Raw genomic sequence first — 17,050 nt, forward strand, 5'->3', positions numbered from 1 at the left:
GAATTAATGATGTTGTGTTTAATACCTCAAGGATAAAATGATTTTTAAGCTTGTGTAAAAACTTTAATAATGTTTGATTTCATGAGAGCGTGCGTGCTTATGTTAGTCCGATTTTAAGTAAAAGACATTAAATGATTTTGAAGATAAAATCTTTCACTCACATTGGTTTTGAGACAATGACGGTTAAATGACTTCTTGCATAAAAATCCTTGATTTTATACGTAAGGCACAAATGTCCCATTTGCTTTTAAATGGATTATATGTTCTTGTGTTTTTTTATATTCAAATCTTCTACTTTGGCTTGTTTCCCATCTACGCCCTCTCACGGAGTTGATGATCACTGAGTCTGTGAGACTCACCTCCCTTATCTTCCTTTTGTAGATAGGTAATTAACTCAAATGCATTATTCAGCACCTCGAGATTTGCTGCGATATAGGTAATGGCATCTCTTAGACTTCCACTCTAAGTCACTCGACTACATAAAGATCGTGTTCTGTAAAATAGTTAGACTTATAATGATTATTAGTCTATCGAAAATGTATTTTGTTAAAAACTCTAAGGTTGTGTATTTGATGTTAAGTGTGAAGTTTGGACACACGAAGATATTGTAACTAGATGCTATACTTTACTTGTAATCGTTTATTTGGTTTAAGTAAACAAAAGCATTGTTATTACTAGTCGATTTATATACGCATTAGAATGTTTGATTAAATTATCTGAAATCTCAACTAAGACTTGTTCAAGATTTGATGGGTTCACTCGCAAGTCTCGGATGCCGGTAACGATCAGTAAAGAGTTCGTTACAAACGTATCAAAAGATTATAGGAATCATAAGATTGTTTTTCATCAAATATGAATAAAAAAAGTTATATTTCCGACAACTATCATGTATAGATTCTATATGCTCTGAGATAACAAATTACATATTTCCACTTTGTTGGTGAATAGATTTGAAAATTTAAAAGCCCCTACCAATAAATATAAGAACTTTCAAGTATTTAAATATACAAAAAAAATAAATGTTTATTTAAATTAGAAAAGAATTGGAGATTTTAATATTTTTTTTATTTTTTTAGGAAGTGATTGGTTTAATTATTTTTTTAAATATGATGGGTGATTTTTAAAATAAAGGTGCTTAATTTGTTATTGTTTTAAATATATATAAACTATCTCGGGGTTTAGGACATGGAAGAGAAAGCTGCAAGAGCTTATGGTCTCGCAGCTCTGAAGTATTGGGGACCTTCAACGCATATAAATTTTCCGCTTGAAAATTACCAAGAAGAACTAGAAGAAATGAAGAACATGAGCCGCCAAGAATATGTTGCCCATCTAAGAAGGAAAAGTAGTGGGTTCACCAGACGGGCCTCAATGTACAGAGGAGCAACAAGGCATCATCAGCTTGGAAGATGGCAGGGTCGCAGGAAACAAGGACCTTTATCTTGGAACATTTAGCACCTGAGAGGAAGCAGCTGAAGCATATGACATTGCTGCCATCAAGTTTCGTGCTGTAAATGATGTACGACCACCTTTGACATAACTAGACATGATGTTGAATTTTTTAAATTCAAATGAATTATTTTTTTATGTTGTATGTTTTACATAAAATGTGTAGTTTTTTAAAAAAGCTCTCTTCTTATTTCTATTTGCTTCTTAAATTATTAATTAATATATTATATTATTAAATTAAACTATTTCGATATAGTATGTTAGAAGAGACTATTAGGTAGAACTATTAAAATATAATATGTTATGATAAGTTTATATTTATATTATAACTTAATAGGTTTGGATTAATACACTTATTTTTATTTTTTTTTAATTTGATATGCTTAATATATTATGTTAGAATTTATTTATTGGGCTTAACTAGCAATTTGTTGACCGTAATGACTTTAATTGTATCAAACAGTTTGAGGAATAAAAATAATTATTAAATAAAAAAATTACTTTGAAGACCATTAAAAATATAATAAATAAATTTGTATTGAAAGAAATACAATCATTTCATTTTATCAATTTGTATGTATGTTTTTATTACTTAATATTTACAACATACACGTTAAGATATATTAATTATTCTAAATAAAATATAATATATTAATAAAATTCTAAGCAGAATTGCAACATTGTAAGTTATATTTAAAAATTACATAATAATTTATTTACTTTTAAATATTAAAATCATAACAAATAAAATCTATATAACAGAAAAAAGAAGAGCATGACAAGTAGAAGATATAATCCACATATGACCTAATAAAAAAATGATTAATGATTCGTAAAAATTTGTGAAAAAAAATATATATAGATGTTTAAAATATATGCATAAATAAATTAAAAATAAAAAAATATAAATAATAATATAAATTTAAAAAAATTTAAAAATTGAGTCAAGTATATAAATTTATTTTATTATTTTTTATTTATATTAACTATTAAGTAAAAAAATTATTTTGAAACGGTTATTAAAAAATTTATAAAAAAGTTTAAAAATTTTATATAATATGTAAAAGGTTTTAAAAGTTTTGGAAGCCACGGCGCCTCATCCAATAAGGAGGCTCTGCCCCCCAATAGTAATTCATTATTCGTTGAACATATAGTGACATTTCATCAAATTTTTATGTCAAATTATTTAAATACAAAAAAATTAATTTTTCATATCAATCAATTTATTGAAAGTCAAGAAAGAAAATGATATTTGCGTGCACGGGACGAGATCAAATCTTGTAAAAATGCAAAATGGTGTGCGCTAACTTTCTTCAATGGCTGACTCACCCCTTTTTGTGAGCTCTCCGTGACCAAAGTGCAAGAACCGTTTTTGAGCGGGTCACCCTACGGGCTCACTCACCTCATTTTTTCGTTTTGCATCACGAATAAAAAAAGTTGAGAAGGCGATGGACCTAGCGGGGGCGGTGGAGTTTGGGATTGACGGAAGACAGGTGTCACGGGGCGATTCTTAAGACCACCTTCGTGCGGCCTTGGATTCAGCCCTTAGCTCGGCAGTAGAACCCAAGTCAGCCTTACTCACCCGACAAGCGCTCAACACCCGCACAATGGCTTTAAGCCGGCAAGCAAGCTTGCATAAACAAGGAAGGAAAAATGGGAAGAGAATGCTAGAGAAAAACTAAACTCTTTATATTGAATGAATTGAAATACAAAGGATGCAAGAATGGATGCAAAAATGGATGATTTACACAATGGTGGATGGGGCTATTTATAGCCAAGGTTCCCCACCCACTTTTCCCTCCAAAGTTTTTAATTCAAAGTATTCCCCCCAAAAGATTTCCCTCCAAAGTTTTCAATTCAAAGTATTCCCCCCCCAAAAGATTTCCCTCCAAAGTTTTGGAAGGTTCTAGAAATTCGGTTGGGAGGGAAAATTTGAATTTTCCAGCAGCCCCCCCTACATGGGTCTAGTGGGCTGGCACCTTCTTGGGCCTCCTGGCGGGTCCGGACTATGTCACTTCTTGGGCCTCCTGGTGGGTCTGGACTGTGGCCCGTGACACAGGGCTGGGGTCCAGTCATCTGTCTACCGTTATTGAAGCTGTTCCCTTCGGCTCAAAAATATGTTGTTTTCACATTTGGGGCGCAATGACTCATACACGGCGTCGGTCCAAGATTTACTACTTCATTACGCAAACTCCACGGAAACGCCTTGTAGACACCGAAACTGACCACGAATGCTGCTGAAACCATTTTAATATTATATTTTTATCCAGTCATATTCGTGAAGATGTACTAGTTTTAAGCCAGTCATGCATGTTTGCTTTGAATTTATGGTCAATTTCTTTTTGTTTAACTTTTTTTTTAAAATAAAAAATAAAAACAAGGAATCAGAAGCTAGAAAGAGTTGGTGGAGTGAGCGTGAGGTAAGTCCACCCCATGGGAAAGCAAAAGATAAATACACAAAATGGTAGTCCAAGTTTGGGACCGGGGCGACCATGAGCGGCGGATAAACCACTGAATAACGAGCGATTTAGGCTGATAAATTGCGTTTTGACAGACGATGTCGAGCGATCCTAAGTCCCAACCGCTCGTTTACCAAAAGTGGAATACCCATCAAACAGTGAATGGAAGATCTTATGTGGAACCGAGGGCACCTGATTTGCGACACGAGTTTGTCTAGAAGAAAGCCAACCTTTCTATGTTTGAGCCCTCTATAAATATTTCAAAATTATCATGTCGTCTTTAACTTGTCCAATACTCCAGAAGCTCGCAAGATTTCTGGGTTTGCAGGCAGAAGAAAAGAATGTCAGAAGGAGAGTCTGCCTCTGCTATGGTGCTACACAAGAGCAAAAGGAAGTCAGTATCATTTACAGCAGCAAAAATGCGTTCAACAATATCAGCCCACAAGACCAATCAAGAGGTAGTTAATTAGCTACTAGTGTTTTAATCAATTCTTCCTGCGTGCAACATTCATGTTAATCACTGTTGTCTCCTACACTTTTGCTTAGAAGAAGAAAAGAGGTCCGATGCGAAGAAAAACAAGGTGCTGCACCAGGGCTGTTGGGAGAAGCCGTAATAAGTCCTCCCTTGAGGTAATCGTCCAGGTTAGGATAAATTCATCTGTTAATCTTGGGCTTTTTGCCTGATAAAACAATTGGATTATTGAAACAGAAAAGAGAGAGGAAGATGAAAATGAAAGCTCAAGTGGAGGAGATGGAAGCGTTTGTGTCAGACATGAGAACCCACGTGGACTCCGAAAGACGTTTGCTGCTGGAAGGAGAAGCCACGGTGGAAGCGTTTAAAGCACTAGTTGCCCAGAAGAGAGAGGAAAATAAGCTGCAGTGTGTGATGATTTTATGGGGCGAGCTTCTTGCTGATCACATTCAGTCCAATATTCTCCCATAGCCATAATCGGCGCTACTTTATGAGATGATCGCCTACTTACGTCTACCTGCCTATTTGGTGTTGGTTACAGATGGGGCCGACAACCATATGCCACACATGTCGTTGATATTAGTAGTTTTGATTGGCTAGCTTATGCAATATTTTCCTTCCAAGTTTGAGATCATAAAGGCGCTTTTGAACAAGCATAAAAGATGAGTTCATGATTATTTCTGTAATTTGGAAATCTTTAAAGGAACTGCAAAATGTTCTGAAGAAACCTAACTACTGAGCAGCTCTGCCCAATCTCCTCTTTGCCCTAATACACCATGAGTCCACGAGAATAATGCATGAATTATCCATGGAAATTTTATAATACCTAATAACTCATTATAAACGTGTGTTATTATAAACTGGTAGTTTTCCAAGCAGAATGACAACACAGAATTGTACAACAATTTAGGACCAAAACTGTTCCCCCTAAGCTCCGTTGATTCAGCTTCGGTAGCCATAATAGTCCACATGGAAGACACGTAACAGCACCACAAGGAGGGGAAGCAGGAGCAAGCAAGACCCATCAAAGCTCATCCTGCAAACCAAATAAAGAATTCGTTACTGGATGATCAAGATGATTCAGCAGCTTCTTAAGATAGTTATGCTGCCTTTAAACAGTATAAACAAGCAGTAAGCGAGAGGACATCTCAAATTCGGAACCCGATACAAGCATGTGTTTCAAGTTTTCAAGATGACTTCTAATTATAGAAATCATAGCCCTCGCAGGGATTTCTTGAGAAAATGAGAGGACACAATCAATGGTCAAAGAATATGAGAATGCTCTTTAGTAGTACTTCTACAGACCACTTCAACCATAGAGTAGTAACATAAATCAGGGACCAGTTTGTAAGTGTAGTGAATGATCTTGGATTGAAAAAAGAAAAAAACAAAATAAAAAGATGTCTCATTTACTTCAACAAAATCTGAAGAGTTTGGCATTGTTAGCAACGGAAATGAATGATATGGTACAAAATCTCATTTTGAAGACATGAAGTGAAAATAATTTTTCCCAAAGAAGATAGCATGTTGTTAAGAGGAAATAGATAGAGCGAAGGTTGATACTTACATGATAATCATCCGAGTAATCACGTGGATGCTGCAAAGAAAACATTTCAATTAGAAATTGAACTTCTTAATTGCAGTATGATTGAAAAGTGTGATCAGCTAAACATTCAAGGTCAAATTACAAAATCTAGTTGAATTTATATTCATATCTGAAATACAAACACATTTCTCTCTTGAAGCTATTAAATATTTTAAAATTCTGTTAAGTACTTTTCCATCCTCAAAGCGGACTCATGGAAGATGAAAATATGTTAGTTTTATTTTAAATTTAATGAGTTCGATTTCAATTTTTACATCTATTTAGGCTAGTTTTAGATTATGTTAATTTACATTGTATTTAATTTCCAAATATTAGGGTGTTAGGGTTATATTTCATACTTTACATTTTATTAGGGTTTTGGTTTAGTTATAAACACTTATGTAATTTTAGTTTCAATGAGCTTTTGGATGATGAATATTGGACATTTTGAGATATTATATATTGACATGTTCCCATTCTATTGATCTTTTCTCTCATAGTTCTTCTGTGTCTGTTCCTCTCTAATTGTTGCTATCTCTAATTTCCTTCTAAACTTCTACTACTATCTCTTTTCCCTACTTTTGTTCTACATCACTCAGCTTGAATTCAAAGTCTCATTTTGAAGAAGCTTCAAAACCAATCGTCCAAGCCAAATATCTGGTCTCAGAGAAACACATATGTTCATTTAAAAACCTAAAATAAGACCCACATTAATAATAATATTCACAAAAGCGGAAACCAGCTAACAAATCCCACATGAATAAGGTCCTAAGTTTCTGAATTTTCATCTAAGGTGTGAATGCCTGAACTACCAAACCAGTGGTCCTACATGTTTCCATAGCTTTCTTGTGTGGAGACATGAGATTTTGCAAATTGAATGTTAAGCTCAAGAATAGAAATTCAGAAATCAGAATTTGTTGTCCAGTTTCTCTTAGTTTCTTGGTCTTTGTCAATGGTGCTACATCTATGAAAAAAAAAGGTTATAGCATGTAAAATACAAACCCTTCTGTATCTGTCCCTATAGCTCTCCCTATCCCGGTGTCGTCTATCGTAACCCTTTTCCCTTCTTCTCCTCTCACCTTCCTCTCTCGCTCTTCGAGCTTCCTGTAGATGTTGCACTTAAATCTACTTAAAGGACTATTCAAGAAAACCAAAGTTCATATAGAATTAATGGATAAATATGAAGAGCAAAGGTCTGTTAATAACCTCTTCCTCTTGTGCTTTTCTCACTTTCTCTGCTTCTTCAAACGCCTCTTTTTCCACCTGAAAGATTAAAACTAACGAAAATTAGGCATCACTATTGACAAAATCATCTGCTAGTAAAAGGAGAAAGAGCAGGGTAGACCTCTCGGTTGGCAAGCACTTCATCTACCACTTGTTTCGCATACTCAGGATCATCACAGATCAAAATGTTGTCAAAAACTGAACCAGCCTTGACCTGACCATTACATTTCAAGATTGCATCATATAAATGAAGGTTATCCTAAACTAGCAAACTGATACTTATGTTCGATAGACATACCTGCCAAACTTCAATGCCCACATATTTGATTGGCTTAAGCACATAAAGATCAGGATCATCTTCAAACTCTGGAGAGAGACAAGAATATCATTCAAATCTTTGTTGCAAATTCTTCAATTCCAAAGATTCTTATTTGCAAGAGCCATAAGGAAATATAAAAATATATTGGAGTACCTGGATTATCAATATAAGGAATCTTCCATTTCCCTTTATAATTTGGGTTCTTGATTTTCTGTAGTCATAAAGGAAGACTGTATTGATGAGATGCTGCAGTTAAAAAATTAGGTTTCACAGTTTACTTGTTAGCTTTAAGCATACCTTTGGTTTCCATGGTCCTTTGTATTTTGGATTTGGTATCTTTGGTCGTTTCCAAATACCATCCTCTTCTTCATCCCAATTATCAGGCTAACCGGTGAAAAAAACATCAGTCATAATATGATTATGCCAGTTGCATGCGAGAGGGATCTGGTGGCAGGTAAACCACAAAGCAAATCCAGGTGCATGGTATAACATTATTGCTTCTCAAATACCAAACTAACCTCTTCAGCTTTAGGATCAGGAATTTCTTTTGGAATTGAATCATACCCCTGCAACACCAAGAGGAGCTTAGGCATATTTTGCATTGAAATTATATATCAACTGGAAAATCATTAAGAAAAAAGATGATATGATAATTTACCTCAGGTTTCTTGGCATTAGGATCGTCAACATATTCTCTATCATCCCAGTTAGCAGGCTGCAAAAGATAGAAATTTAAAGTTCAAAAAAACTGACCTTATGAAGAAAGGCTGAAATCAGAGTCAAATTGAAAAGGTAAATCTTAAAGCAGCCTTAGCTAAGATGGTTGAAGAAATTACTGTTCTCTCTCATTTAGGAAGGCTGACAGTCAATATTGGAAATAAGATTTCAATAGGAAAAATTAACAAAAGTGTTGAATTAATTAGTCCAAACAAATCAGTGGTTTCAAAGCTCAAATGTTAACCTTTTTAGCTTTGAGATCTTTGATTTTGCGTGGAGGAAGAATATCCCAGTCTGTATACATACTTCCAGAATCCCTTTCACGATTGTCGATGAGGATACTGTAACTTGCATCGGGCCTAAGAATAAATGTGTAGAAATGAGTTAACTTGTCTGTTTCACATTCCAATTCCTTCTTAAGAGGGTAATTCTGGCCCTGGTAAGAAAGTATAACATGGAGCTTCTTTGTTTGTGTGCCACATATATCTGGCCCAAACATTAAGCTGCAGGAAAAAAAAAAGGTGAGGTTAGTCAACAAAAAATTTCGGAAAACAATTAAAAAAAAAAACTGAAAAAAAAAATGTAGTCCCTAAAGAAGGTTGCTCTAGAGACTGATGAGAAATGCATCCAAGCAATTAATTCAACATTCATGCTAATGGCAAAAAAGAATCTCTTTAGAAGTAAGAACATGTCAAAAGTACATTAAGTAACTGGAAACAAACATGAGGAAAGATGACTATTTGCACATAATTACTCCATACAGAGTTTTGAACCTCAGACAAATCTCTATGATCACTTTTTTAGGATGAAATTTTGAAGGATTCAAACTGAAATTTTCCAATCTCAGAAGTAAGATCATCTTTCATATCTATTTTTTTATTCTTCTATCTCTTTTTATCTCACAAGTTTTCCTTCACATCATTCTACAGCCACCAAAAGAAATTATCTACCCCCTCCCCCCACCCCTTTTCCAAGAAAGAAAGCATGTCTAAGTTGTTCTATACAGGTTCAATTACCCTAAATCACAAGTTCAAGGTTGCAAGTCAAATATCACTGTTATCATCATTACCCCAAATTGTCATTGGAAAATGGAAAAGGATTAACCATCCATAGTTTACATTCCTGAAAAGGAAGTCTCAATGATAACAAGATGTACAAGAATGCAGTTAAGACAACCACATAAATACCAAATGGCAGTAAGAAAATGAGAACCAAGTGCCAGAAATTTGCCTGTAAAAGATGTTTGGGTGTAAAATTTTGAAACAAACCTATATGGGGTGTCCCCTCCAAATTTCTTTTGATTGACAAATGCAGAGAGAAGCTTTATGTAACCACCACCACATTCAATGTCCTGCTCAAATCTTATAGAGTATTGGAGGACCAATGTCCTGTTCTTATTTGAAAACTCAGGTATCTTCGCTGATATTGCAAAATGTTTGGCATCACCAGATGTCTGAATACCTACAAAATCATAGACATTCTCAGAAACCATGCTAGTTCGCTTGCCTTAGCTATCAAGTGCAGATCGTCAGAAGGAAAACGAAGAGAAAAACTGGGAAAAGGTAATTTAGTGGTCACGTGGACTCTCTTAGGAACATGGATAATTTGTGAGCCCAGTGATTCCCATAAAATAGCTTGGTAATGTAGCTATACATCAATTCATTTTTGTAAATATCTTTCGCAGTCCATAGCAACCAGCCCTATTTGATCTTACACTTAATGATATAAAATTCTGCAAAAACTTTTCCGGAAATCGCCCTTTTTCAGAACGAAATCTTAATTAAATTTATCTTTCCAGATTAGGAAACGCAATTTTATCTACAGAGGGATCTACATAAAAAGCAAACACTTAATGTTTTCTGCCAACTATGCTATCACTTTGAATCAAAATGAGAGAAAAGGAACGTTTACATTAGTTTTGCCATTTCACAAGCATGGTTAGGAACTCAATAGTCACCTTGTGATAAGGAAACATTGAATTACAATCCTCACTTAACACAGCATACTTAATTGGCAACTGAAAACGTCCATCATACACTTTAGATTTGGTATTTTATATACAGAAAGATAATGACTACTACGGGCACTATAATACATATGTGAAATGCAGGCTCAATGGAGACACTCGAAAGAACCAAAATCAGGAGTGCAGGCCAGGGGGATAGAATGAAAGGAGCATTGTATTATCAAAACTGCACTTGTACATGTTTGATGTGCTCAAGTGTGCCCAATTCAGAGGTGGAAGCACTTAAATATGACATGATAAAGATGACTGGGATTGTGGTTAGGGTAAAAACAGCAGCAGATGGGGAAACAAACAAGTATTGTGGAAATGATTCAGTGTGGTTTTATTATAGAGGTAATTCTGGCAGAAAAGAGATTATTGAATCGTTATGGCCATGGATGGGTACACTTAAGTTTTTATCATATGATTTACCAGCCCAAAAGCCTCTCTCATGGTATCTGCTGTTGAGATTTTTACTTTTCAATTTGATTGCAAGGTTAACAATTTGACATGATAATTTCAGAATATGAATATACCATTGAAACCTAAAGTAAAATACTTTTTCAGAGTACTAAAGGGTGAGAATACATAGCGAGTCCTGGGATTCAATTAAAAAGAAAAACAGATAAATAAAAATTGAAGCCTTGTTTCAGACATAAGAGCCTAGGTGACACCATGGTTAAGAACAACTCTATGATGTCTAGGCCCTATATAACAAACCTATTCTGTAAAAGGCTATCAAAACCACAAGAGATTCACGTTGTGAGGAATATTTAAGCGCTCTGTAGCATAATTAGTTGATGCCATGTGAAAATTCTGGTCTCAAGTATCATTAATTAACATGTCTTTTGTTTTCTCTCTCTTTTTTTTTTTTTTTTTTGAGTTTCTGTGTATGTTAACAAACACATCTAAAGCAAATTCTAATGTTGGATATCAATGAATGAAGTTAATAATAATAATATTCAAAATTGCTATGCTGTTCACTTATTTCCCAATATTCTCCAATTTTTGAAAGAACACCAACATAACCAGCAAGAAATGGTGAGACCATACCCTTATCATCAGGATCACCGGACCACTTTCCAGCTGTGTACTTAAATCCTCCAGCTTTTCCTTCAGTTCTTTTCCAATCTGATTTTACCCAATGGCTTTGCCATCCATCTGTTCACAGCATCAGATAATACCAATGTAGGTTAAAACAAGCAAAAAAATGTTAAGAGTCCAAATTCTAACATATGAAAGCATAAAAAAAAATACGTATGAGTTTCAGAGACTGCAAGCTGATGCGCTCTAAAATTACAGTCACAAACGTATTGGTTTTATGCATTTCATTCAGGAATAATCAACAAACATTAAGAAGACTGATATTGTGGTGACACAAGCTTTTTACAGGACAAAATGTCCAAGGCAAAAGAATGATGAACAAATAATGGTCAATATAAATTAACCGATTTCATCGCTCCATCTTTTGATTGCTGAGACAAATGCAAGAATAGAAAGGAATAAAATGCTGGATGCGTTAGTAAAATTAGAATCAGCCAAATAAAGTGTCACTTGAAACCATCAAATCGAAATCGAGAACCAAAGCCTTAATTCTTATTACAATTTCTGGAAAGACTAAAAAACTAGCATCAAAATAAAAAGGAAGGCAAGTTCGAAGTCCAAGCTGTTATTAATCAAAGAACTCTGAAAAGTAACTGATAATCCTTTCAAAAGCAATGATTGCCCACTTGTGGTGACTGGTTGGTGAACCAAGAAAATGACTTCTTTTTCTCTGTTTTTTTTTTCTTTGTTTCATGCATATGATGAAAGAGCAAATTTTTAAGAATTAACAGCATTTGCTTCACCACATCCACAGAAGGTTGGAAAAAGGAGAGATAAGAAAATCAATAAACAAAGAGTGACATGATCAGCATCTAAAAACACTCTCTTTTTCTTTTGTGGGATGAGAAGGGGTAATCTTTTCCGCTTTTCCTCTCTTTATATTTATATACCATTTCCTTCTCTACAAAAATGATGCTTTAACTACCAATCATTATGACCAGTAATGTTTATATAATCTTGACAAACTTAAAACCAAGAAACAAATTTCCACATGCTATTAGAAATGACAAAAAAATAAGTAATAAATATTCAGTTGACTTTAAATTCTTGTTCTTCCTTTTCAGGTGACAAAAAACACAAAAGAGCAGATATCAAGGTAACTGGTTCCTATCATTGTTCTCTTCTCTTCTTTCTTTCCCTTTCCTAGCACTGCTCTTATTATCCCCCAAAAGCAAAGCTTTTCAAGCAAATCACTGAGCTATGTACAAGTGCAAAGGACTGCTTTCTTCAAAAGCAAAACAGAACAGCCCAGAAAATTAAAATTAAAAAAAAATGGCAAATTAACTGTTCAAATTCTGGTTGACTTAAATACAGTAGCCAAGTCAATGCCTGAAAAATGAAATTTCCCTCCTTTTTTTTTTTTTTTGGTCTCAGCTACCAAACAAAGCATTTTGTAAAGGTGTAAATTCCAAGCACATTTTTTACTTCAAAATTCTCAATTCTTTCCTTCCAGAGTTTCTCCACAACCCAACACAGAATAAGAGAAAGAAAACGAAAAAACAGTCGGAACGGCCGCCATGACAAAGCAGTTAGTTAACAACCTGACAAAGATATTGCAGTTGATGACATGGCAAAAACTGATATCTTAAAATTCTGTTGCTCTCATTTTTCCTTTCTCAGTAACCAAACAAAGCATCCCATGATCATGATAACAAACTGATAACGTCCTTAACCTCTTCAAATACCAGTAAAATAAAAATTAAAAAAAAAAAAACCTTATTCAAAGAAGTAGCAAGCAAGTAAAAGATAATACCTTCGAATCGCTCTTCAAAAATAGTCTCTGAAATAGAAAATCGAAGTAATAACGAAAATAGAAGTAGGCTAAGCGCGACATTTGGAGCATGGCTCGCCATTAGTGGCAAATGACAAACTACTACGACTACTGCCTCTCTGCCTAGCCTTTCCATAGATTTGGCTTGTTATAGAATGTTTGGTAACTCATTGACCTTGATCATTCCCTTTATTTACGGCAATGCCATGCATTATTTCAAATTTGACTTGTCAAACATTTTCCAGTGGGAGTACGAAGTGTTGTTTCCAGTTTTTTTTTTGCTTTTTCTTTTGGGCGATTAATTTCTTTGAGACCCTACATATTTGTCATAATTTGGACCTTTGGGGTTTGCTAGCCAATGAGAAGCGAGGACGACGCTGCAATGTCCAATGGTCTTAAGTTCTCACCCTTTCCTTCCTCTATGTTACGTCACAGTGTCTTTAGTCTATAGGACACTTGAAAAGGTCAACATATAATACCAAAAATAACGCTTTTCACTTTGATGTTAATATTTAATTTAAGTATAGAGATTAAGAATTATCAATTTCATTTTAGTATTTTACAGTAAATTCTTTTAAAATCGTTTTATAATATTGATTTAATATTTTTCAAGGTTACAAAAACATGCAATAACAATCAACCAAATTATTTTTAAATATTTTTTTAAGCATCTTATAACTGCTCCGTAAAAACAAATTCATATATGTTTATCATTAAATTACATATTTAAATTGAAAATCATATTGTTTGCAAATTTATAATTGTGTGGGCAATTATAATCCAACCTATTTACATTTAACAATGGCCAACATCACAAACCCAAATACACGTTGGTCTTCGAGTTTTCAATGATCGGAAGAGAAAACACGTTGGAGTCCAGCGACAGGAATGTGGTTTCTCAGAACGCAGGAATCCGTTTCCAAGAAAGTACACTAAGCAACTCTGGGCCTACCCCCACTTTGCAGATTGGATAATAGTATAATATTAAAGGAGCCACCCAACCCCAAAGGTTGGGCAAAAGGGCATTATAGTAGTTTTGTAAGGTTGGAGGGGTAACCTGTAGAAAAGACTTTTGGTATGTGGACCATTGACTCATGGGAATCAAAGTCTTCTTTGGGTCTTGTCTTCGGTCTTCCCTTCCGTTGTGAATCGGGGAGAAATAATACGGTGACAAGTGCTGCATCACCCAATTTAGGGATTTATTATTATTTACTATCATTAAAGCTAAAAGTAGAAAACCCTACCATCATCACGGTGACGTAGAACTGAAGCCAATCAACTAACTAATTAGCCAAATATTCTTTTTTTCCTTTTCTAATTTAGCTATGAGCATGGCCGGTGTTTCTTGTGGGATAAAGATGTTTTAAAGTTTTATTTGATTTTTCAGTTAAAACTCAAGCTTGGGATCGAACCTGAGTTAAAGCTCCGTATTCCTTACCCGAATCGAGCCAAATTAAAACGAAATCAATTTAACTTAATTAACTTTACAAGTCTAACTCAACCATATAAAGTAAAAGTTTCACTGAACCCAAACTGTCTTCAGCTTCTAGCTTCTGGATCAAGCTGACTGACTCGACCGTAGCACTGCATTGTACTGACTAGGCTCTACTCGATTGGAGCCCTAAGCTAGGCTTGATATTGGGCTTCTCATAGATTCAATTTGCAAACTTTTGGGTTGTCATGATAAGGCCAGAGGTGTGGCTTGGTTCTTATGAGGTGATTTGGACTTAACTAAGGCCCGAATGATTTGGATACAACTGCCGACTGAATAAACAATCACATAAATCTTAACTTTCCTCCATAAAGAAGCCACGCAATGCCTTGCAACAATCAAATAAATTCGTTTTCTTAACTTAATGACCGAAATTTATTGGTTAAAGTGAAAATATTATTGAGGAAATAAAAGAAACAATCCTTTTTCTCAGCAAAAAGTTACATTTTATGAACTGGAACAGCAGCATTGAAGCAGCAAATATCCAAAATAATCCTCCTCAATAGGAACTGGAAATCAAAGGGCACTACTGACATTAGCCTAGGTGGGAAGATCCCATAATTCTCCTAATGCAGCTCTTGATCTCACAGGAACAAAGTGAAAACAAAATATAAAGAGTAGAGCTTCGTAATTTCCCACCTACTTTGCCTGAGGGTGAGAAGCAATGAACTCAACAGCAAGATTGATTGTGCTGATCTTGTCTGCCTCATTATCAGGAATCTCGAACCCAAATTCTTCTTCAAGGGACATGACAACCTCCACAGTGTCTAAACTATCCAATCCAAGATCATTTTGAAAATGCGCACTTGGTGTAACCTACTAAAGAGAAAAATGATATATTAACCAGAAAGAAATACTCTACAAGAGCAAAATTCTATATGCAACCCAAAGAACTTGTTAGAAGTTGCATTCTTATTAGCCTAAAAAAAATGCTTTTTTGTCATCTCATAATATTTTGAGGAAAATAAATGAGAGATAAAAAAAAAAGAAACTGCAAATGTAGAATTGTGTGCCTTTTCCTCACAAAGAGACAAATCTAGGAGCAAAAGATATGTGCCTCAGTCAAGTGACTCGTCAGGACTGATTTATCATTCACCCAAGCACCCATATTTATGATTATCTACAGCAAAGCATGTTTGTGCCTGACCTTCTCTCTTCAAATTGCTTACATGCAAATTGCAGAAGCTTCACATTCCCTTCGTTGCCCAATTAAGAAAACAAAAAGAGTTGCTCTAGGGATGAATGTCGAGAAAACATAAGAACCAGGCAGAAATCAGCACTAAGAAAATGAAATTACATTATAAACGAAACAAAAATTTCTCCCATTTTCCTATGAGCAGGATTGTCCATTCAAAATCTACCTCAACAATTTGGTGGCACTTAACTAGAGCTAAAGAATGGGCCTTTTTTTGTTCTGAACATTGTACAGTAAAATTATCATAGCCGAACAACTAGAAAAAGGAGAAATATAATGCCAAACCAGCATCTAATCAATTTTAAATAAATGCAACTGCATACCCTCGACCAATCATAAAGTAGGCAGAAACAATCCAAAACCTAAGCCCCTGTTTTCCACAATTGGATATGAAACATACCACAACTTCAGATTGACGAAGCAGTGTAAAGGCACTTATCCAGCTTCATATTAGAAAGTTCGTAATTGACGGCACCTTTAACGACACCTTAGTAATTTTTAAGCAAATACGAGTATATATATCGGGAAATAAGAACACAACAAACAAGCACTTAGCATTAGCTTTGTGGTCGCATTGGAGCTTGCAAACAATTATCTATTTCCCTGCCACTATAGAATTAAAACAGTACTTATAAAGAAAAAAAAAGCAAACGTACAGCATAGCAATACTTAATCAAACAAAGCTATTAGTTAATAGAAAGGAAGAAGGAAATAAATCAAACCCTAAATATCACCATTTCTATAATTAAGAAAACAAATCATATCCCCGAAGTATATAGTACACAAATCATCTATAACCAAAAAACTTTAAAAAGGAAAAACAAAAAAATAAGTGAAGTGAAACGGTAAAGACCTTGGAAGGATCAACTTTCTGGAAGTTTTTGACGACGGAGATGACGCGATCGGTGACTTCAGATTTGTCGAGGAAGGAGCCCTTGACCTCGTCGGAGAAACGGCGGCTTATAGCGTTGAAGGTAAGAGCAAAAGAGCCCGTGACTGGTAGGGTTAGGGTTACGGGCAAGGGGCGTTGCGTTCACCCTCAAGTGCTTTAGCAAAGCTCCTCTCACCGCCGCCATTTCGATAAGTAGCCTCTCTCTTGGGTGCAAATGGGAAGACACTTTTCTTTTGGCCTCTCTTTTCCTCTCTGGAAACGTGAGAAATGCGAACCTTAGGCAGCTGAGGAGGCGAGTAAAAGAGCGAAATATCAAACTCTACTACGACGTCGTAATGTGCTATTTAAAATTGTTTCCGCATTGACATG

The 17,050-nt window shown here is 35.0% G+C and overlaps 3 protein-coding genes across 4 annotated transcripts; 1 reads left to right on the forward strand and 2 right to left on the reverse strand.

Annotated features, from left to right (window-relative positions):
• The first annotated feature begins 3,835 nt into the window (after window positions 1-3,835).
• Window positions 3,836-4,935, forward strand: LOC110415369 (uncharacterized). Its single transcript, XM_021426998.2, has 3 exons — window positions 3,836-4,363; window positions 4,452-4,535; window positions 4,615-4,935. The coding sequence occupies exons 1-3, from the start codon at window positions 4,247-4,249 to the stop codon at window positions 4,846-4,848; spliced, it is 435 nt and encodes a 144-aa protein (XP_021282673.1). The 5' UTR covers window positions 3,836-4,246; the 3' UTR covers window positions 4,849-4,935.
• Window positions 4,936-5,168: 233 nt separating this feature from the next.
• Window positions 5,169-13,243, reverse strand: CRT3 (calreticulin 3). 2 transcript variants are annotated; one of them, XM_021426995.2, is made up of 14 exons: window positions 13,085-13,242; window positions 11,281-11,388; window positions 9,491-9,683; window positions 8,467-8,725; window positions 8,164-8,220; window positions 8,024-8,071; window positions 7,803-7,889; window positions 7,659-7,716; window positions 7,485-7,552; window positions 7,308-7,400; window positions 7,169-7,225; window positions 6,965-7,066; window positions 5,945-5,974; window positions 5,169-5,413 (listed from the first exon to the last, which is right to left on the reverse strand). In XM_021426995.2, the coding sequence occupies exons 1-14, from the start codon at window positions 13,236-13,238 to the stop codon at window positions 5,402-5,404; spliced, it is 1,326 nt and encodes a 441-aa protein (XP_021282670.2). In that variant the 5' UTR covers window positions 13,239-13,242; the 3' UTR covers window positions 5,169-5,401. The 2 variants fall into 2 exon arrangements, with proteins under 2 accessions (XP_021282670.2, XP_021282671.1); XM_021426996.2 differs by lacking the exon at window positions 6,965-7,066 and having other exon boundaries at window positions 13,085-13,243.
• Window positions 13,244-14,968: 1,725 nt separating this feature from the next.
• Window positions 14,969-17,019, reverse strand: LOC110415371 (acyl carrier protein 2, mitochondrial-like). Its single transcript, XM_021427000.2, is given in 3 exon segments — window positions 14,969-15,410; window positions 16,643-16,774; window positions 16,776-17,019. Coding segments are annotated over 3 exon segments (399 nt in total). The 5' UTR covers window positions 16,866-17,019; the 3' UTR covers window positions 14,969-15,233.
• Between the last annotated feature and the right edge of the window lie 31 nt (window positions 17,020-17,050).

This window comes from Theobroma umbraticum, unplaced genomic scaffold, assembly GCF_002168275.2.
Source record: "Theobroma umbraticum cultivar Fairchild unplaced genomic scaffold, ASM216827v3 scaffold_147.0, whole genome shotgun sequence".
In the NCBI taxonomy this organism is placed as follows: Eukaryota; Viridiplantae; Streptophyta; class Magnoliopsida; order Malvales; family Malvaceae; genus Theobroma; species Theobroma umbraticum.